The 22,773-nt window shown below is 47.3% G+C and overlaps 2 protein-coding genes across 3 annotated transcripts in view; one reads left to right on the top strand and one right to left on the bottom strand.

The window, feature by feature from the left end:
* The window catches only part of LOC120249046 (katanin interacting protein), a gene marked incomplete at its 3' end in the record, with an annotated part of 157,265 nt that extends 139,766 nt beyond the window's left edge, over positions 1 to 17,499 (bottom strand). Inside the window, exon 1 of the mRNA XM_039257525.1 lies at positions 17,437 to 17,499. Coding sequence (XP_039113456.1) covers positions 17,437 to 17,443 — 7 coding nt within the window. The remainder of the gene's footprint in view (positions 1 to 17,436) is intronic.
* A 160-nt stretch (positions 17,500 to 17,659) lies between these two features.
* The window catches only part of GTF3C1 (general transcription factor IIIC subunit 1), a 69,520-nt gene continuing 64,406 nt past the window's right edge, over positions 17,660 to 22,773 (top strand). For both annotated transcript variants that reach the window (XM_039257522.1, XM_039257520.1), the window contains exons 1-2: positions 17,660 to 17,943; positions 20,667 to 20,876. In XM_039257522.1, the coding sequence (XP_039113453.1) occupies positions 17,723 to 17,943; positions 20,667 to 20,876 (431 nt within the window). In that variant the 5' untranslated portion in view covers positions 17,660 to 17,722. The remainder of the gene's footprint in view (positions 17,944 to 20,666; positions 20,877 to 22,773) is intronic.

The following is a 22,773-nucleotide window of genomic DNA, read 5'->3' as shown; positions in this document are numbered from 1 at the left end:
ACAAAAACAAAACACAGAGCTTGACTACTAAAATTTGAAAGGAAAGCAACTCTCTGCTGGAGTTCACTAGAAGCTTCCTATTCATGGAGTTCCTGGGTAGTTCAGTTGGTTAAGCAACCGACTCTCGACTCCGGCTCAGGTCATGATCTCATGGTCGTGGATCGAGCCGCGTATTAGGCTCTGCGGTGAGCGTGGAGCCTGCTTGGGATCCTCTCCCTGTCTCTCTGCCCCTCCCCCAATCACTCTTGTGCACTCTCTCTCAAAATAAATACATAAGCTTAAAAAGGAGATTCTTATTCATTAAATTGGGAAATAATTTGCTTATTTTACATTGAAGATAATTCACTGTGATTACACACACTTGTTCCCTCAGGCCCCTGGCCTCACACCACGGAGCCCCTCTCCCCTCCCGGTAGCTCAGTGTGGAGACTGCTCCTTCTTACCAAGGACAGAGGAAATGAGATTACACTGCCCCTGTCTACTGCACTTAGCTTCTCTGGGTATCTTCCTACTTATATCTCGTTTCATTCTTATGACAGTCAGGGAGGGAGGTGGGAGAAGGTGACATTAATATCAATAGATGCTATTCGCAAAATTAAGGGGGTGTTCTCCAGCAAGGTTACCTGTCAGCTTCAGCCGTGAAATGATAAACAAGGCCAAATGTAAATGATACATGTGTACCTCATGTTATGAAACAGATGTGCGCCTGGGGAAAAGAAGAAGAAAAAAAAAAAAGATGTGGACGTATATAATACTATGCTCCCACTTAGGACTTCAGAGAGATTTTATCCACACTTCGGATTTATTTTCAATGGTTCGAGGATTCTGACACTTTGGTTTTACTTTGCTCTAGATGCAGATAATAATATTCATCGCTGCCATTTAGGAGGGAGGTGCATCATGCTTGGATGTCATCTTCTGAAGCTGGCAGGCAAGGGAAAATCAGCGTCAAAATTACCCTGGAAAAGGCTGAAAGCCTCCTGTGAAGTGCAGTCCACAGGACACAGCCTTTTATATCCATCGCTGCAGACTACTCGGAATGTGAAATGTTTGGTCCATATGGAAATGCACGGGGCATGATAAAAATATACATGCCTAATATCATTTGATGGTATCTCTAATTAAATTATTCATATCGTAATTACTGCCTCTATTTTTCCTTTAGGGTGGAAGAAGAGCGGCAGTGGGGAGGCCGAGAACCAGGCACCAAGTTCAGGAATGTTAACACTCTACTGAACTGGACAGTCTACTTACTACGTACCAGGCTCGACACGTAGGCTTTATCTTCCGCATCCTCACAACCACTCTTGGAGATCAGGGGCCATAAATTTGTCTTGTAAAAGGCCAGATGGTAAATATTTTGGCAAGAGAACAGCTATAGACCGTATGTAAACAAATGGGTACAACTGTATTCCAATAAAACTTTATTCACAATTGAAGGCTGCAGGCCAGATTTTGCCTCAGGTCGTAGTTTGCTGACTCTTGCTTTAGATGGACAGCCCTATGGGGCACGTGGGTGTCTCAGTCAGTTAGGCGTCCAACTTCAGCTCAGTTCATGATGTCACAATTCGTGGATTCGAGCCCACATCAGGCTCTGTGCTGACAGCTCAAAGCCTGGAGCCTGCTTTCAATGTCTCCCTCTCTCTCTGCCCTTCCTCCACTCATGCTCTCTCTCTCTCAAAAATAATAACCATTAAAAAAAAATTTTAGATGGACAGTACTATGCCACTGGCACAAACCAAGGAAGAAATGAGTGACTGAGCTGGTTTTTCAAGGCCACACTAATGTAGCCTGTAAGTGACAGGGCTCCGTGTGCTCCTAATCATGATCCTCACTAACATTATCACAATCACAAGCATGTTAATCACTGCCATTACCATGTGAGCTCACCTCAGTCAGGTTTATTATGTGCCAGGCACTGAGCTCCAGGCTAAGTACGTGAATCAACTCATTTACCCCTCTCAGCTACCCAAGAAAGAAGTACTATTATTATCCCACTTGTCAGATGCGGTCACTGAGGTTAGGAAACTTGCCCGGTATCACACAGCTAGTGAGTAGAGGAGCCTCAATCTGGATCTAAGCAGTCTGGCTCCACAGCTACACTCCTAACCACCAAGCCCCACTGTTCCCCCAGTGACGACTTTAACGACAAGTACAAGAAACACCAGAATGTGTCGGGGAGGGAGTCTGATTTAAGGAATTCTGTCTGCAATGCAGCTTTCAAGTGTACTTTGCACTCCTAGAACAATTAATAAGGGTTTTAGATAAAAATAATTCCCTAGTGACCAAAGATGGCATTATCAGCCAGCCAGGTAAACGCCACAAAATGCCCAAAGTGGTAAGGGAGGCTTGGCATCAGACCCTCACTCCCGTCTACTCACGTGAAATGCTCAGCCTTGGCAGAAAGGGTTGGGCTTTGGAGAACAAATTCAGTGGAAATCCTGAAGGCAAAGAGGGCCCATGCAGGGATCTATCTCCCCACTGCAAAGGAGCTTCGAACAAAGAACTCGCTTCTCTCCACTGGGGTGGTAGTGCCGCCACTAGGTTACTAAAATGAGCTTGTTTCTTCTGTTGTCCAAATAGGAGGGCTTATGTTGCTCTCATTTCCTAGATCTATGGACTTTAATTTAAATGACAAACATCCCACTGAAACACCACTTAATCTCACCAATCCGACTGGCAAAAAAACAGAGGCTTGACAATATAGCGCTGGCGAGCTCTGGGAAGCTGGCGGTTTTGAGCATTGCTGGGGGAAGTGCAAAATGACATAGCTCCTTTGGAAAGGTATTTTGACACTGTCCTCAAAGGTACATATGCATTTTTCCTTCTGGGCTATAGCAAGATCACTTCCAGGAATCTACTGTAAAGAACTACCTCCACGAATGGGAAATGAATGCACAAGGGTATTCAGTGTATCACAATCTGCACTAACAAATGTTAGAAATGACCAGTAAGTCCATTAGTAGGGACTGGCTGAATATAGTGAACCCACAAATGAAATGGAATACTGTGAAGCCAGAAGAAAGAATGGGCAAGCTTCTTAGATATAAGACAATCCTATGTTAAGTGAAAAAAAAATCAATAGGCAGAACGTATTTGTAGTATGCAATCTTTTCTCCAAGAAAAAGGAAGATAGGAATACATTGGTTCTGTTTGTAGAGAGAACCACCCAGAGGTACATGCACAAATGCAACAACTCACTGTCACATTTTTAATGTTTATATGTTTACTTTGACAGAGAGAGAGAGAGAGAGCGTGGAAGGGGCAGAGAGAGTGGGAGAGGGAAAGAATCCCATGGAGGCTCCGTGCTGTCAGTGCAATGCCCAATGCGGGCTTGAACTCACGAACCGTGAGATGATGACCAACCCTAAATCAAGAGTCAGATGCTTAACCGACTGAGCAATCCAGGTGCCCCTCACTCTTACTTTTTAGATTGTTTTTATTTTTGAGTGATTTATTTGGATTCATTTTCTATTGAGAAAATTAAAAGAAACTTAAAATAGTAAATGTCCAAAAGCCGGATTCAAACTAAAAAAAAAAAAAAAAAAAAATGGGAAATGCTGTAGAATGTTCCCATGAAAGAACCCAAGAGGAGGCAGTCTGCTGGAGGGGGAGAGAGTAGCCTCTGCGACCGTCAGCACCTCGAAGCTTTGGCACAAAAACAGCATGACATTTTAGGAAAAAGAAAAAGGAAGAAAGAACAAGGAGAGGAAAATCGAGACCTGTCCAGATGAGCTGTCTAGAAATTGTGGTTTCTTAGTGCTTACAGAGCACCTACCCTGTCATGTTCTTCCTCAGGCGAGAGCTGCTAAGATTCCCTATCATGCACAACAAAGCAATGTGGCTCAGAGAAGCAAAGTAACTTGCCCGAGGTCACAGAGTAAGGAAGGGGAAGAACCTGATTAACAACCAGTCTGGCTGCTAATCCAGTGTTCAGTACACCGGGCTGCCAGCACCCCCTGGTCAAGCCCAGGAACGGGAGCGCCCCGCCCCCACATGCCTGCAGCCCCATCCCAGCTTCCTGGACCTTGACCGAGACTTCCACCTACAGCCTTTGTTTGCAAAGATACCTGTGGCAGGGGAAGGAAGAAGGTTGGGGGGAGTTGCTGTTTCGCTCCAGGTACCTGTTTCCAGGCAGGAATGTGGGCCCGATCTTGTTGGATCAGATTTTTCCAGAGAAGTCCAGTCTTAGGTGACAGCTTCTAATTTTTACATATTGACAATTACAAAAAAAAAAAGTAAACCTCTGAACAGATGCAATAAAACAGTCTTCTGGTTTCTAACCTAATAGGTAACTAGGCAGAAAACTTCTCATTATTTACCTTGATGCCACAGAACCACTGCGGGGGGGTGAGGGGGGTGGCTCTTTAAGGAAATTTCATCCTAGTACCAGAAATCTGTAACAAAAAGCATGACCGTTTGGAAGACAGGTAAACATGGGCTCTGCGACATGACACACTTGCAAATTCCTTCAAATTCCCCGTGTGCAGCCTCCAGGCTGGTTCTGGGACTTGAAGTTTACATTCTGTCTCCTGCAAGCGCGACACAATCTCCCTGTCACTCTTGTTTTGCGTTTTCTGTGTAACTCAAATTCCCGGGGCCCAGTTTACTGCCAAATTACCTGAGATAAACAACATGCTAAGATCCTCTTCTCTCCACACCCAAACAGCAGCTGACAGCTAGAGACGGTTATTTATAACCTGCACAGTTACGCGCATCGGCTCGTGCACCTCTGAAAACGCTTAGCCGCGCATTCTCTGGCTGCCTTCAGAATGAGAGGAGAGCCTGGGGACAGCGCTGTGCGGTAGCGGGGCAGGTGGGCTCTGCGTCAGCCCGTCTGGCTCAGCTTCTCATGACCTGTTTGGAAAGCCCAGTACTGTCATTCCATTTCAGTCTCTTGTCGGTGTTAAGACAGTGCACATGAAACAGTGAGGACAGTGCCCTGCACACAGGAGGTGACGGGGTTTGAGTGCAGGTGGGGTCCGGAGCTGAAGGCCAGGGAAGAATTCTTGAGATGTCTTCGGTGCAAAAAGCGGTTTTATTAAAGCGCTGGGGACAGGACCCGGGGGCAGCAGGAGGTGCCCTGGGATTGTGAGGAGCGACGGGTGGCACACCTGGAGGTGGGGGAGGTAAAGGCGAGGGGAAGTTTCCAAAGGGATTTTCATATGCTCCAGGAGGCCTGGCGGTTGTCAGGCTGAGGTTGTTTTTCCCTCTGGAATTAACACTAGGACAGTTGGGAGTTCCTGGAGAAAGGTTCTACTCTGCCGGCCTCAACTACTGGTCAATGGGCTGCAGGCTATAAGATACATAATTTTATCTGCCCTTTCCTTCTGCCTTTGTTTCCCATATCCGTAGGTACTTCGCTGCCCCATAGGTGGCTTTTTGTTCATGGATCTCAGCAAGTTCTGTTTGGACTCTGGCTCCCAAACGTATCCTGCATCTGTCCCTTCCTCTCCATCGCTCTCTGAGAGGGCCACTATCTTTGCTCAGCCACCGGTAGGACTGCTGTCTCCACTATTGCCAGGCTTTTCCCACGGCAGCCATCAAAACACACGACTGTATCCCAGGACCGCGTGCCCCTCCGGTGTTTCCCTCTGCCTGGGTCTCTCTCTGCTGCGCATGCTCACAAGCACACACACACTTGGCAGCCCGCCAGTCTTCTGTCCGATCCCTGCATTCATGATTCCTTCTTGCTCTGGGTCCCTTGCTCTCATGATCCTCTCCTGCTGCTTCCTCATCAACCAGATTTCAGCCTGGAGGGACCTCCCTCCTCGGAGTGGACTAGCCCACCATCCTCCCTACTCACTGTCCCCTCCCTACTTTTTACCTGCTGCCTAGCACCTGTCTGACCTTTTCCTTGTGAGCATGTTGTGGTCTGTCTCCCGCACAAAATACGGCCACTGTTTGCTTTTTTTTTTTTTTTTTTTTTAAATTCCTGAATTTCCCATCCCTGGAAGTGCCTGGAATGCAACTGATGGGGTTCTGGGGTGATGAGGGTTTGGAGCTGATGGCCAAGAAAGAATTCTTGAAGACGTCTTTGGTGCAAAAAATGTGATTTTACTAAAGCACGGGGACAGGACCGCTGGGCAGAAAGAGCTGCACTGGGGTTGTGCAGAGTGACTGTGATATACTATGGAGCTGGGGGAGGTAAAGTCAAGAGGAAGTTTCTTAAAGGGATTTCCCTCACATATTACTGGAGGCCTAGCTATTGTCAAGCTAACGTTGCTTTTCCCTCTAGCAAAGCATTAACACTAGGGCACTAGGGGGTTCCTGGAGAAATGTTTTCATCTGCTGGCCTCCAGTATCTGTCAGTGGGCTGCGGGTTATAAGGACATTTAATTTTACCTGCTATTTCCTTCTTGCCTTTGTTCCCACATCACTGTGGAGGGGAGGGTGGTGTTGGGGCTTAGGTTTCTGGAGATGAGGCTATGGATAAGACTGCCTTTTTCTTATAATTTACTAAGGTACTTGCAAACTGATGGAGACTCATGTCCGGCAGGACTGTGATCTCTATCACTTAACCATTTGTTTTCTTTCCTTTCCTTGTCCTTGGCAGTCAGGAGTGCCCTAGGAATATCACACCTACCCCACCTGCGGGTGTGGGGTGAGGGGTATGTTAGCTTGTGCTTGGCCTTCAGCTTGCCTTGTGCTCCCTCGTCAGAATGGGCATTGGTAGAATGAATAAATGACCAGATTTTTTCCAATGGATAATGCCAGAAGGACAAGAGGCCTAAGTATCAACAGCTGTAAAGACTTCATCTTCGCTCACAATGTATTTTCCCGACCCTCTTCCCCTGCTTTTTGTCAGATGGTGACATGAAATATGACAAAGTGGGTTTAATACGCCACTGGAGATAATTGGAAAGCATTGATTTTTTTTCATTTGAAACAGTAAAGATAAGAAAATGCCACACTTCTGTAATCTAATCAGTGGCTTCTGTGACAACAAGCTTCCCAGGCTAAAATGGACTTTGGTCGACCTCTCTATCCATCACACAAATTCCCAAACCCATTCCAACTATGCCGGCCAGCCCAGCCCCTTCCTTCCATTCCAGCTCCGGGCATTTGTGGATCTATGTGAGCGTGTGTGTACGCACCCAAGTTAAAGTGTCTTTTGAGCATTTGCATTTCACACCCCCCACCCCAATGATCTGCAAAATAGCCCTGGAAAACATAAGAAATAATGCATGAGATCTCCTGGAATCCTAAAGAAAATGATACATTCCTTCCTCTGACAACTAATTTTTACTGAGAGCCTCTTGAGTGTTGGTTAACATTTTAAGAGCTTTATTTTTTTTTATAATGCTTGTTTATTTTTGAGAGAGAGAGAGAAAGCAGAGAGGAACAGAGGATCTGAAGTGGGCTCTATGCAGCAGCAAGCTGCATGTGGGGCTCGAACCCACCAACCAGGAGATCATGACCTGAGCTGAAGTCGGATGCTTAACTGACTGAGCCACCCAGGGGCTCCGTTAAGGGCTTTATTTTTTAATTCACTTTTTAAGTAAACTTTTAAAAATCTTTTTAATGATTTATTTATTTTTATTTTAGACAGAGAGAGAGCGAGAGAGAGAGACAGAGAGAGAATCTCAAGCAGGCTTCACACTCAGTGCGGAGCCCCATATGGGGGTCGATCCCACAACTCTGGGATCATGACCTGGGCCAAAATCAAGAGTCAGATGCTCAACTGACTAAGTCACCCTAAGGGCTTTAACTAGATGAATGCATATGATTCTCACAGTAGCCCTATGAGGAAGTTCTCTTATTATCCTCCATTTTATAATTAAGAGTCCAGGCACTGAGAGATGAAGTAACTAACCTTCCGAGTTCATGTGGCCTCAGGACCGGAGCCCTGTTGGTGGGTCTCTGCACGCTCTGTTCCCTCCTCTCCTCTCCAGGCTGAGAAAGGCTCACAGAGTGAGCACCTCCAACTCAAAGACAGGGAGAGCAGGAGAGTGAGTCTAATCCTCTGCCCTGGTTTTTCCGAGTTGCCTTCTGCAGGCTTAAAATAAAATCTCCACCTCAAATCGTGCAAGAGTCAGGACTTCGCACCACAAAGGCTAATCAGGAGGGAGGCTTTGCGATGGTGGTGGGGTGGGCACTGGACAGAAACGGATCTGGGCTGGTTCTCCGGCTAGTGGGCGCCTTCACTCCCCAGGCCTCGGCCCCCACATTTGACAAATGACAGAGGTCAGACCAGATTGGAAGTTACTCAACTGGCTGAATCCAGACCACAGACATTTGTTTGGTCTCGATACTGTTAAGAAAAAAAAGTATTTTTTTTCCAGCCAACAGCTTGGGAGATTTCACATTTTAAAATCCTGAGTTCTGGATTGATTTTGAATAACTAAGGGATCTGGCAACAGCAGGCTTGCCTTCCTGCCTGGTAACGATTGTCGGAACTGGCAGACAGCATGGTGCCCTCTGGTTCCTGGCGCCCACACCCACCCCCAGGTCTCTGTCTCACCCCCACTGAGGTCTGACAGGCGTTTCCTTACAGTAAAGATGAAAGTGAAGGTCCATGTGGCCACATCTCCAGCAAAAGTGAGACTCATTATCATCGTCACCTTCATTGCAGCTGACACGTTTATACGTATTGTGTGCCAGGCCCCGATCTGAGGGCTTTGCATCCATGAACGCGTTTAATTTTCACAATAACCCCAGGAGGTGGAACAATTACTATCTCTTTTTTGCAGATGATGGAGGGATGCAGGCAGCTACGTGCTTCAAGGAATTAGTAGACAACCGAGTTCTTTACAACACTGAGGAAGAGGCCCAGGTATGCAAAGTGTAAGAAGGTGTTGAAGGAATCTGATATTGAGCAGCATAACGAAATAAACCCTGGTGGTTGTGGTCATTGATTTTACCTGCCTGGACCCTGCAGGCTTCTAAACCTGTATTCCTGCACGGGATCCTTAGCATTCAGAAAACTACCAGACTCCCTGGACTAGATCTGTGGAGTTCCTTTTGGATCTAACTGCCTGTGATTTTAGGTAGGCTCATAAAAAGGTATCCAAATAGTTTGGGATTCTTGAGAGAGTGCAGGAGCGTGCACACGAACACACACACTCACTCACACTGCATTGCAAGGTCACTGAGAGTTTATAAGAGTGTGGTGGTCTCCGCAGGGCTTCTGTGGTTGGTGAGCAGACATCTGTGGTCCCCCTCCTCCCTGCCTGGTGCTGCATTGGCCTGTAACCCTCCAGTGACATGTTAAGGCAGGAGGCTATCTCCAGAGATGCATCAGCTATGGGTGGTCAAGGCAGCATCAGAGTTTAAAATGAGGCAGGAGGTAGGCATGATGGTGAGTCGCTGGAGCAGACATGGGGGAGGGATGAGACTGCTAAGTGAAAAGTAGAGGGAATACAGACTAACAACAGAGGCTAGGGGCGCAGTAAAGGTGGCGAGGTCAGGGCACGTTATTAGGACTGGGTTGAACTCCTCTGAAGGGCAAGGTCTGGGGGACCTGTTCTTGTCCATTAGAGAAAGAGGAACCAGCCAAGATCTCTGGAAGATGGAGCTGCAAGGGCTTTCCCTCTGCCTGCTTTATGGAGACCAGCTACCAACTCACTAAGGGACAGGTCAGTTCATCTCTTCCCTGGTCACAGTGTCAGCCCAGCAAACACTCACGTGCGTCTCCCTGTGCCGGTCCTTGGGCCAAATGTTGGGCATGTAAAGGAACAAGAGTGGGTCTCTATCCTCAAAGAGGAGAAAAGGTATGGAGCCCAACACCTGTAATATAGCATGATCCCTATGAGATCCCGCCACGTGGGAGGAGTTAGTTGTTTTCATTTTTTTTAATGTTTATTTTTGAGAGAGAGAGAAAGACACACACACACACACACACACACACACACACACACACACACACACACAGAGGGAGACGCAGAATCCAAAGCAGGCTCCAGGCCCTGAGCTGTCAGCTCAGAGCCCGATGCGGGGCTCGAACTCACAAACTGAGAGATCATGACCTGAGCTGAAGTTGGCGCTCAACCGACTGAGCCACCCAGGTGGCCCAAGCAGGTTCCAGGCTCTGAGCTGTCAGCACTGAGCCCGATGCAGGGCTCGAACCCACGAACCACAAGATCATGACCTGAGATGAAGTCAGAAGCTTACCTGACTGAACCAGCCAGGCACTCCCGGAGGAGTTAATTCTGCAGGGTATGTCAGTCACCTTATCTACAGTGTGGAGGTGACCTGAAAGAAGGAGACGGCTGGCAGGGAACACAGGAAGGGGAAGGCAGGGAGGTGGGAAAGAACAGGGTGTACAAAAGAAATGGCCAGCTTTCCGAGGTGTTTTGGAAAGGGATTAAAATTTCAGATACCATTGGCTCAGGCGAGTATTCTCAATGCAAGAAAATAACGCTTGATGAAGGTGTCACCAGCCAGAAGAGGTCAAACTGTCATCCCATGTCCAAGGTCAAGGGGTGACCACTGTTCAGTGCTGGGGCCCAGGGCTGTGTGGGAATGCAGGCCCAGCAGGGCCAAAGGACCCTTCTATCAGGAGCCTGAAAAACCCTGGTTTTTATGGGAAATCACTATTTTTAAATATGGGAAAACGCATCAGTGGACCCAGTTCAGCCCCATATAATACCCCTGGGCAGGAGGGTGGGTGGGTAGGTGGGTATCTAACTATGAGACTGGAGACCAGCAGACCAACCAAGGGATGGGGAAGGGAAAGACACCACTTCCCCTGGGAAATTCTCTGATTTAAGGTGCTGTGTCTGATTTAAAGCTGCAAGGGTCAAGCTGTTCAGATCCCTTGGGGTATCAGCAGTCAGCCCTGTGCCATTGACGGCAACTGATACTTCCTTACAATTTTTTTTTTAAATTTTAATGTTTATTTATTTTTGAGAGAGAAAGATGGACAGAATCCGAAGTAGGCTCCAGGTTCTGAGAGTCAGCACAGAGCACGACACAGGGCTCTAACTCACGAACTGCGAGATCACGTCCTGAGCCGATGTCAGACGCTTAACCGGCTGAGCACCCCAGGCTCCCCGTACTTCCTTACTCTTACATAAAGTGATCTGTAAGCAGCACCAAGCTGCACCTTCCAACCAACCACATTGCCCCTTGGAAGCCCTCTCTTAGATGGAAATAGAGGAGCAGCCACAGGGTCAGATCCTCAGGGAGCCAAGGAGGTAGTCAAGGGCAGTGCCTTTTCTTTTTTTAAGTTTGTTTTTGAGAGAGACAGAGACAGAGCGTGGGTAGGGGAGGGGCAGAGAGAGAGGGAGGGAGACAGAGAATCTGAAGCAGGCTTCAGGCTCTGAGTTGTCAGCACAGAGCCAGATGCAGGGCTCAAACCCACAAATCGTGAGATCACGAGCTGAGCGGAAGTCGGTCCCTAAACTGACCGAGCCCCGCAGGAGCCCCAAGAGCAGTGCCTTTTAAACTGTGTTTGCTCTTCCACCAGCCTAAGAGGTAGGCCTTGCCCATGGACTCACTCCCTCGGTGTGACAACGTGGTCACACGCTGGCAGGGACAAGTTTGAAACAGGTCTTTGATGACATCCTCTAGACATACATGAATTCTAGAGTGTGTACTTTATTTGGCCAAGTCCTGGATCTGCTACCTGCTGGCCATGTGGCAGAAATGGGCCCAGTGACAGTGAGTATCATATGCAGCTGTCTCAAGCATCAAATCAGATGGGTCCTCTTTGGAAGGAGTCGGCAAACTTGTCTGGTGAAGGACCAGATAGTAAATATTTCTGGCTCTGTGGGTTGTATGGTCTCTGTCACAACAAATCAACTTTTCCACTAAAGCATGGAAATAGATATAGACTGAATGCATTTATATGCAACGTGGGCATAGCTATGTTCCAATAAAACTTTATTTACAAAAGCAGGCAGTAAGGCAGATTCCTTTAGGAAAGGGGAAGACTTTTACAAATGTTATCTTCCAGGGACTTCCATGTTGGATTATAGTTATCTGTTTATGACTAGCTTTCTCATCAGACTATGAAGTTCTTTTTTTTTTTTTTTAAGTTTATTTATTTAAAGACAGAGACAGAGTGAGTGGGGGAGAGGCAGAGAGAGGGAGAGAGAATCCCGAGCAGGCTCTGCACCATCAGCCCAGAGCCTGACAAGGTGCTCAAACTCACGAGTTGTGAGATCATTAGCTGAGCTGAAACCAAGAGTCAGATGCTTAACTAACTGAGCCACCCAGGTGCCCCCACACTATGAAGTTCTTAAGGGCAGGGAGTATATCACCCCTCTTTTTGTGTTTTTTCCAGATTGAAACTAAGAGAACAGCATATACAGCACAGTATGCCACACAATAATAATTCATAAAGATTCCAACACTGCTCAAGTTACTATGAGAGTAGAATTGTAGCTGCAGATGCCTATGCAGCCCCGGCAGGGAATGCAGGTGATGGGGGAGGCCAGTGAGGTAGCAAATTGGAAAGTGGCAATTTGGAAAGTGCACCTCCTTTCTAAAAGGGTGGTGTCCCTTAGCTCCAGCTATGAGGAAACTGTCGTGTGCAGAATTTTGATTCGGCAATAGTGGACTTTATTGCTTTTTAAAGAAAATCCCAGGGGCGCCTGGGTGTCTTAGTCGGTTAAGTGTCCAACTTTCGCTTAGGTCATGATCTCGCGGTTTGTGGGTTCGAGCCCCGCGTCGGGCTCAGTGCTGACTGCCAGCTCAGAGCCTGGAGCCTATTTCAGAGTCTGTGTCTCCCTCTCTCTCTGACCCTCCCCTGCTCACGCTGTCTCTCTCTCTCTCTCCTAGAAATAAATAAAAATATTTAAAAAAAATAAAATCCCATAATCAGAGATTTATGAGACATCTCCCAATTTTCCAATGTTGACAACTCATTCAAAAACTGAAAAAAAGCCCAAAACATTATGAGCCAAGGAAACATAATTATGGGCTCATTTGTTCAGAGGCCCCCCCCCCCAATTTATAACCTCTGAATAGAAAGGAGTCATTTTCAAATTTGCTATATCCTTTTTTTTTTAAGGTGAAAAATGTTTGAACTTATATATTAAAAAAAACAACTTCACAGGGAAGTTTAAGAGTAATATAATGAACTCCAATCTCCCCTTCATCTGGATCCAGTCTTACTCATCTTGAGAGCTCTGGATTCCGGTGTACAGAAGGCACTGAAATGTGGAGTTACTAAATGAGTGCCCTAAGGAAGAATAAGCAAAACGTGGTTTGCCAAGTTCCTGTAAGTTAAAATCACAGCTGGAGAATGAATACTGAGAAATGGCAAGAGGGAAGAAAGGAATCCGATTCAAGGATGGGTGCAAAGAAGGAAGGATGACAGAACAGAGAGGTGACACGCACCGCACGTTTATTTTGCCCGCCGAATGCTTGCTTTATTGTATTTCATTTCAGTTTTGGCTTGGCTTATTTTGAGTAGCACAAGAAAGAGACAAATCGCCAGGAGCCCAGGTGAATGCCACACCAGAAGAGATCAGGCACATGGACAGTATACTTCCAACAAAACCTTACTAATTCACTCATTGCCCGTTTCGCAGTTTGAGATTATTTAGACAAGCCAGGCTAAATTTCATCTTGGCATTATTAATTCTATGAGAAAGTGTACTCAGCAAATGAACAGTATAGGCGGGGGAAATGTTGAATATTTGCTCTAGGGAGAGCAAAAGCAAATGAATAGCCTTAAAATCCTTTCTAATTATGTTGATGTGCTGAACTTTTGTCTAATTATTATGTTCCTTGAAAAGTGAGTAGAAATTTTTCCCCCTAAACCATATTTTAAAAGTGCTGGGGGAAATGTGACTTTAACATAAAGGTGAACACTTCAGGGGCGAAAGGCTGGGAGCGCCTGGGTGGCTCAGTCAGTTGAGTGTCAGACTTTGGCTCAGGTCATGATCTCATGGTTTGTGGGTTCGAGCCGCACATCCGGCTCTGTACTGACAGCTAGCTTAGAGCCTGGAGGCTGTTTCAGATTCTGTGTCTCCCTCTCTCTGCCCCTTCCCCACTTGTGCTCTGTCTCTGTCTCTAAAAAATAAAAAAAGGTTTTAAAAAGTTAATATATATCAGGGGCAGAAGACTCACACACTGCCAGTTTACATTCAGGTAAATAAAAAATGGGACACGTCAGCTTTTCCATTAAGTAAACAGTGAGCTAATTACAAAGAGTATTATTTGCTAGAGAGCTTCATTGGATTCCCTCCTCCCTCTTCTGCCAGCTGAAGTCTGCCCATTTGCAGCTAATGACAGCATTAGCTGCCATGAGGAGAGCTTTTTATATGCCAGACTTGGTGTTAAGTGTGCTAACGTGTAGTCTTGTTGAATTCACCAGTGGGTTAGCAAACAAAACAAAGTAAGCCTTATCATCAGCTTGATTTTATTGGCAGGGAAACTGAGGCCCAGGGGAGTGAGGATACACAGCTAAGATTTGAATCCACAGACACACGGCCCCCGAAATACATCAGTATTACATCATGCTACATCGCAGAGCCAGATAAACCCTGCCCAAAGTCAAAACCAATGGGCCAAGAAAAATGTTGTGAAAAACCACGGTGATTTGGACACGCAGAATGAACCACACTACAATCCAGTTTGGGGACACTTGGTAGATATTTAAGCTTTTGTAAGTTTAGGAAGTAAACATCCTTTTGAGAAGGCCGACCTAGTTGGCTAGAATTACAATTCATCACGGTGCATTTCACTTTACCCAATAGATTTGTGCCTACAGAATTGTTGGGTAAATCAAAGTTTTAAAAATTGTAGTGGAAAAGGGGATCCTTTGAATGCAAAATCGAATCTTAGGGCAAATGCTTTCTTAAAAGACAACAAGCTTTTCGTTTTTGTGACCCATCTGAAAATTAACAGGTTTCTCCATTAGGCCATGATAATGCTCCGGCAGTGCTGACATGATAACAGACTGAAGACGTGGACTTCTTGAAAATGGTCTATAGTGATGGTTCCCAAACTATCTTCCACAGACCCTAGGAAGAAGCGAGGTCCTCAAGGACAAAACTATTCTCATCATAATTCTAAGTTTTTTTTTTTTACTGTGTCAGTATTTGCACTGATGATGTGAAAGCAGCAGTAGGTAAAACTGCATGTGGCCTGAGTTTCTACAAGGCAGTGGCACCAAACTGTGCTGATCGCTATTACATTCTTTACTACTACATACCCAAGTTAAGACAAAACAAAAATCATTTTCACCTAAGAATATCCTTATAAAATAGTAAAAAGTAATATTGTTACATTTCATTCCTTGAGTACACACCTTTTTGATATTGTGTGTGACAAAATGGGATGTGCACATCAAGCACTTCGGCTACAAGCCAAAGTACAAAGCTGATCCCAGAAAGCATTCACATGCTTGTTTTTGAGTTACCAGCTGAACTAGCCACACACTCTACTGAATGCCATTCGTACTTAAATGAACAACAATCAATATTCAAGCCTTTCTCAAATATATAAACAAAAAATGTGTCTGTCCCAAATACCTAACTGACAGTGTTGGTTGCCCAAATGAAAACTTGTTTCTTACTACCTTGAGTTTAACAGCTTATATAGCAGTTATATTAACAAATGTGAGTTTTTTGACATTGTAATATTGTATTCCACTTGATATTAATAATGGAATTTTAAATGTCAACATATGGAAGATCTGTACACCTCAGTAAACCAACGTTTCCCAAATGACAAATGTTTCGTGTAATAAAATCATACATGGGTAAAATATCCAACCAAAGGGCAAGATAAACCAACGGATTTTAATGTAACAGAGTATAAAATTTCACAGCTAGGGTTTCAGATGCCACACTGTACATAACCTTTAAGAAATTACCACTTGCTAAGTCTTGGTGTAGCGTCAAAAAGAATGTTATTTGAGAAGGCAATTAAAATAGTCCCTGCTCCAACTATACATCTGTGTGAGGCCAGACTTTGCCCACATACATCAGCCAGAAAACACAAGTTTGGTTCCCGAAGGAGAAATGAGAGTCTAGCTATTTTCTATCAAGCCAGACACTGAAGAGATTTAAGAAAATGTAAAATAATGCCACTACTACTTTTCTAGTAATTTGGCGGTGGGGACAAAGCTATTTTTCATTAAAATTATTATTTATATTCAGAAGTAACGGGTACATTGTTATTTTTAAATAAGTGGATAAAGGAATGTTTAAGATTTTCCCAGTGTTAACTTCTGATATGATAAATATCACAGGTATATATAAACAAAGCTCTTTTGAGGTTAGAGCATAAAAGAGTCCTGAGACCAAAAAAATTTGAGAACTGTTGTTCCGTAGAAACATTACATTGATCCGTCCACAAGGCAAACTGCAAATGACATTTTATAGTACCTCTGAAGTACAAAGGGCAAAGACGTCTTTTAAGCACACATAGGGTTATTTAATTTAAAAAAAAAAAATCCCACACTGCATTAAGTGGATATCACAAACGAACAAATCTCCCTTAGTGGTGAAATGAGTAAACTGATCTGGATTCTAGCACAGACCCTAGTCCTCCTATCTTCAAAATGAGATCAGAGTGGCCTATTTTTAGATTGCTTCCTACGGTCGATTCTTCTATTCTAATCAGGGACCTCTAAACAGTGGCCCACAGGCTGTATCTGGCCTTCAGACTGATTGGCTGTCCCGGTATTTAGAGAAGTGCCCGAGGAAAATAATAGGTTAGAGCTGAGTGAGACGCTTTCCTTTCAAAGGGCGAATTGATTTTCAGTCGCAGCCCAATCCGGCCCACCAGACTTGTCCCTGCAGAGATCTGCAATTTGCAGCTTCTGGAATGAAGGGCCTCTGAAACCCGTTTCAAATCTCACTCCATAATTTAGTTCCAGAGGCAGAGTGCCTGGGTTTCTTACTCACCCAGTCACTTGCGGGCTGTTCGGTTTGGGGCAAGTTAACTTCTTTGAGCCTCGACTGTTTCATTTGCAAAATAGGAGAGCACCACTGACCTCAAAGGGCTGTTCTGAAGCTTAACGAGGGTATTGCTTGAGAGCACTTACAGAATTTCTGGCACTGGACAGTACTCATTCTTCACATCAAAGCTCATAAAGATAATATGCCCTAGTCTTCCCCCACCCACCTTACCAACTCCCTTTTCCCAGTAGCGGACGACCGCACTCCCAATGGTGACGCTTGCTCCCGTACCAACTCCCAGATTTCACGGTTCCACATCCGAAGAAGACACACGGGACCTCTCCGCCCTCAGACTTCTACTTCCCTTTTCCACTCTAAGCCTCTTCTGACCCCTGGCCTGTTCCGGGCTCCTACACGACCACAGCTCTGCACCTTGACCAGACCACTGACCACTCCCCCCAGCCTCTTCTTGTCATCCCGGATCACTAAGGCTCCCTTTCCCTCAGACCGGAGGCCACCCTGGGTCAGGCAGTGCTGGTCCAGGCCTCTCTGGCCTAGGGTTCTGTCCGAGGGAGCCTCTGGAGAGATGAAAGAATAACTGCCCGACCGCCCGGAGGGGCCCACGGACACTCACCGTCCATCCCTAGAGGCGGCGGTTCCGGGTGCTCGAACCGGAAGCGGCCCCTACACTGTTTGCAGTTCCCCTGGTTACTGTGGGGTTCCGGACCAATGGCGATGGAGATCCAGGGACTGAGCCCGCCCCCAAAGGGAGTGACGTCACATCGGCGCGCAGGAACTCCTCCTCCGATCTCTGAGTCCCACCCGCCTCTCAGGGCTGCCGAAGGTTGTGCGCAGGCGCGCCGGAGGGCTCTTCGCGTCCTGGTGCGCAGGCGCCGGGGGAGCTGCCCACCGAAGTAGCAATGGACGCGCTCGAGTCGTTGTTGGACGAGGTGGCCCTCGAGGGGCTTGATGGCCTGTGTCTGCCTGCGCTGTGGAGCCGTCTGGAGACGCGAGTGCCGCCCTTCCCCCTGCCTTTGGAGCCTTACACGCAGGAGTTTCTGTGGAGGGCCCTTGCCACGCACCCGGGCATCAGCTTTTATGAAGAGCCTCGGGAGCGACCCGACCTCCAGCTCCAGGACCGGTCAGCGGCCTGGTCCTGCGGCGGGCGGGCGAGAGGGCGGGCGCGGAGCCCGGCGTCCGATGGCGCTGGGAGGGGCCCAGGTTCTGACGGGGGATGGGGCAGAGATAGGAGTGGAGCCCGGGGAGGATCACGAGTCTGGTGGGGGGCTCGGTATAAGGCTGACGAGGGGTTCCTCGGGCCTGGTAGAGCCTGGGCGTTCGATGGAGCCGAGGGTTATCGCATGATGCCCCATTATGTCCGTGTGGGTGTTGGGGTGGTGGTGAGCAGGACTGGGGGGTGGGGGGAGGGTATTCTTCAAGTTTCAAAGAGTACTCCTCTTCCGTAGTGGTTAGGAGGTGAGTTCAGATCAAGATTGAAGCCCGAGGAGATCAACCACCCTTTCTGGGGCATTCTCAGTGCTCAACTACGGAACCTAAGGCAATTAGACACTTGCCTAACAGCGAGCTTAGCAATAATAATAATAATAATAATAATAATAACGATGGCTAGCATTTATGGAGTGCTTATTTTTGGCCTAGTACTCTGCCATAAGATCCTGGGGTGGGGGGGTGGGTAGGGCCTTCAGGCCACTGAACTCACTTTATCCTCAGCAGTGGGTCCTGTTATCATCCCCATTTTGCAGAGGAGGAAACTGAGTTTTAGATTAAGTGGCCTGTTCAATAGTCCCAGAGATTATAAGTGACCCGGGTGTTGATTTGAACCCAGGCCATCCGTGTCTAAAGTCTGTGCTCTAAAGGCATACCGTGAGAAGTTTCCGGGGGTAATACTGTCCAAAAGAGGACTTAAAGATTGGATTTCGGTGGGGCCACTTGGACAGGGAACAGCAAACATGAAGCCTGAAGGAGGAGAAATAAGTCAAGTTTGGTTGAAGTGTAGGATCGGAGGTGGGGAATGAGGAGTAATAGTTGGCACTTACACACATGCTTGTTGTGAACCGGGACGGTTCTAAAATCCTGACATATAGCGAGTTGTTTAATTATTACCAAAGCCTCAGAAGAGAAAACTGAGGCACAGAGAATTTAAGTGGCTTCTTCAGGATCATCACCTAGCTAGAACAGAACCCCCAGTTTGAATCCACACAGTCTGGGGTACAGAATCTACTCTGCCCCTAACTCAGTGGGACTGCAGAGGTAATCAGGTGGTCTTTTAATCCACTTAAAGAGTTTATCCTTTATCTAAAGGGTAGTTGGAAGCCACTGAAAGGAGAGTCAGACTAGGGACAAAGTGTGAGGTGGAGAGATTTTAGTAATCCAGTCACAAATGACAGTTGTGGTTTTGCTTACCATGGAAACAAGAATCAAGAGAGTTTGGTGACTGGATGTGGAGTATAAGGAATCAGGGGTGATGCCTCTGGTTTCTGCTCTTTGGGCACCTGGGTGAGTATTGATGCCATGCACCGTTGGTAGGGGACACAGAAGGACAGCACGGTGGTTGAGTCTCGGGGGACGGTGGGGGGGGTGGGGAAGGGAAGATGCTGAATGTGCTTTGAGACACATGGAGTTTGAGGTTCCTTTGGGTGACCCTAGTGGAGATTCTGTTTAGCAAATATGTGGCTTCATGGGCACGAAAGCGGGCCAGGGAGAGGGATGGCACTGGACACATGGAGTCATCCCATATGGTTGGATATTAGAGTTATAGGCCAGGATCATCCCCGGAAGAGAGTGCAGTGTGACTGGAGGCCCCAGACATGGGCCTGAGGTGCATCTATGTGGAAAGGCTGGATGGAGGACTAGGAACTTTCATTTTTTTTAACCCAGATTCTTTTTTTTTTATGTTTTATTTTTATTTCTGAGAGAGAGAGAGAGAGAGATTCAGCGCGAACAGGGGAGGGTCAGAGAGAGAGGGAGACACATGATCTGAAACAGGCTCCAGGCTCTGAGCTAGCTGTCAGCACAGAGCCTGACAAGGGGCTCGAACCCACGAACCGTGAGATCATGACCTGAGCCGAAGTCGGACACTTAACCGACTGAGCCACCCAGGCGTCCCCAGGAACCTTCAAAGAAGCCTGGGAAGGCGTGGCTGGAAAGGTGAAGGATAGCCATTGAGAGCGGTGTCCTAGCAGATGGCAGAAGATGGGACTGGGGGTTGGAGGGTCAAGCAGTGTGGAGATGACACAGGAGGCAAAGAAGGAAAGGGCCAATAAGCGTAAGTGGGATTTAGCCTCCACTAGACTAGAGCAGGATGCGAGTGAGCTTTGTAAGGAAAGCTTAGCAAAGTTGGCTGCCTGGATAAAGGAAGAAACCCAAGTCAAGGATGTCTCCATGGCATTGACATGACGCAACGGGGAGGGAGTGGAAAGGAGAGAATTTATTGGCGGCAGGGAGAGGCAGTTATAACCTTGCCTTTGATCTTGAATCTTTTTTGAGGTGTTTGGTAGACAAGCGAATATACAGGATTGGTATATGGAGAAAAAAGACAGGACTGAGGACCCCAAGGTGAAAATTGTTAACATACAGGCGCCAGATTTGAAGGGAAACCAAAAGGCCACAACTTGGGCCACTAAGATGGTTCTGGTTCCAGCATTTGGCTTCTTAGGGTGGATTTGGGGGACCCTGGGAGAGAAAGGCAGGAATGCTGCTCTAATCTGCACTTGCAAGGAAGACTGAGCGAGCACATTCTCTCTCTGTCTGGTCTCAGCAGGAGGTTGTCAGAAGAATGTGGCCAAGTATGTACTATTTCCGGAGCTGAGCTGTGGCTTGGTATTTGTGCTTTCCCTCTTTCAGATATGAAGAGATTGACTTGGAAACCGGAATTCTGGAGTCCCGGAGGGACCCTGTCGCTCTGGAGGATGTCTACCCCATTCATATGATCTTAGAGAATAAAGATGGCATCCAGGGCTCTTGCCGGTACTTTAAGGAGAGGAAAAACATCACCAACGACATCAGGACCAAGTCTTTACAGCCCCGCTGTTTGATGGTGGAAGCCTTTGGCAGGTAACTGACTTGCACCATCAGAAACTCATCATGTTCTTTTCTTTCTTTTTTTTTTTTTTAATGTTTATTTATTTTTGAGAGGGAGGGGCAGAGAGAGAGGGAGACCAGATCCAAAGCAGGCTGTGTGCTGACAGCAGTCAGCCCAATGCGGGGCTCAAACTCACAAACCGCAAGATGGTGACCTGAGCCGAAGTCGGATGCTTACCCAGCCAAGCCACCCAGGAGCCCCTTCTCCATCATTTCCAACTTCTGCCTTTCTGCCGGCGCTGGGTCCTCAGCCCAGATATGACTCCTCGCCTACAACAGGACCTTCTGACCTGGGATCCCCTGTGACTGTATATATCTCTCTCTGCCACTTGGCAGGACCGTGCTTCCCGGGAGAAATAGCCACACTCGCTCATTCTCCCCTTCACCTCTGCCCACTCAGCCCTGATGGCTGACTTCAGTACTTCACCGAATCTTATCCCCTAAGATTCCTAGTAACGAGCCTATGGACGCCGTAGGGCCCTTGATCTCCTCGATCCCTCCACCCCATCAGGGACTTTTAAAGCTTTTGGCCCGTGGCTTTCTGCTTTGTTTTGCTGTTCTAGCCAATCCTCACCAGCTCTCCCATGGACCCCCCCCCCCCACTTCCTTCCACCCCTTAAATGTTGGGCTGCTCCCAAGGACCCTGTGTGTTCCCCAGGCCTCTCCCAAGTGCCGTGCGTGGAGTTACGGTCCCCTCTTCCTCGGTGCGTCCAGAAGTCAGCGCATCACTCTCCGTCACCCCAGACCTCCCTCCTCTTCCTTTTCTTGCCTCTTTTGTGTCTTCCCTCTGCTCCACGATTCCCTCGTGCCTGTGTATAAGACGCAAACTTGAGACTCCTCCTAGGCTCCTTCTCCCTTTACTTCTACGTTCAGCTGGCCCGAACCTGCAGACTTGACCTTCTCACTTTTTCTCAAATACCCTTTGGGCTCAAAATAGTACAATAGCCTCTTACCTCCCTTCTTACTGTCTCTCCTCTTTGGAACTTTCCACACTGCATGGAACATTTTCCTCTAAGATGGACTTGTGACGGAAAGTGCCTTGGTCACTCAGGGCAGATATTTCAGACTGGCCACATGTCCCCCACAGCCATGCTTTGCTGAGCCAGCTTGGTGGTTTGTTTGTTTTCAGTTTTACCTTTGTTGCTAATATATCTAGATTTCTAGCTCCTCTTAAAAAAAAAAATCACAGGATCCATGGGGCGCCTGGGTGACTTAGCTGGTTAAGCCTCCAATTGCAGCTTGGGTCATGATCTCCTGGTTTGTGCATTCGAGCCCCACCTCGGGCTCTGTGCTGTCAGCACAGAGTCTGCTTTGGATCCTCTGCTGACAGATCAGAGTCTGCTTTTGGATCCCCCGCCCCCCGCCTCTGCCTCTCCCCGACTTGTGCTCTCTCCCTCTCTCAAAAATAAACAAACATTAAAAAAAAAAAAACAAAAAAAAACCACACACGATCCAGCTGCACTGGGACTGTGATCTTCACTTGGTGTGTGGGCCAGAAGCGCGAGCCATGTCCCGCCTAGTTCTCCAGGCCCCGAGGCCGCCTGCCCTGCTGCCTGCCCACCAGGCCCTCTGCCCGCCCAGCTCTCCATCCATAGTGCGACTCCTCTCTCTGCTTTGGCCCGAAAGTGCTGCCAGCTACTTTCTGCCTCAGGGCCATGGCATGTGTTGTTCCTTTTGCTTAGAATCTTCTGCCTCGGGGTGCCTGGGGGGCTTGGATGCTTAAGTGTCTGACTCTTGATTTCGGCTCAGGTCACGTTCTCACATTCGCTCTCACGTTGGTGGGATCCAGCCTCTGTAGCGCGAAGTCTGCTTGGCATTCTTTCTCTGCCCCTCCCCTGCTCGCACACACACACCCTCCTCTCTTTCCCTC

Source organism: Hyaena hyaena, unplaced genomic scaffold (assembly GCF_003009895.1).
Source record: "Hyaena hyaena isolate Hyena2069 unplaced genomic scaffold, ASM300989v1 scaffold_624, whole genome shotgun sequence".
NCBI classification, from domain to species: domain Eukaryota; kingdom Metazoa; phylum Chordata; class Mammalia; order Carnivora; family Hyaenidae; genus Hyaena; species Hyaena hyaena.
The sequence above is the reverse complement of the archived record's forward strand: the minus strand, read 5'-3'. Positions and strand labels throughout refer to the sequence as shown.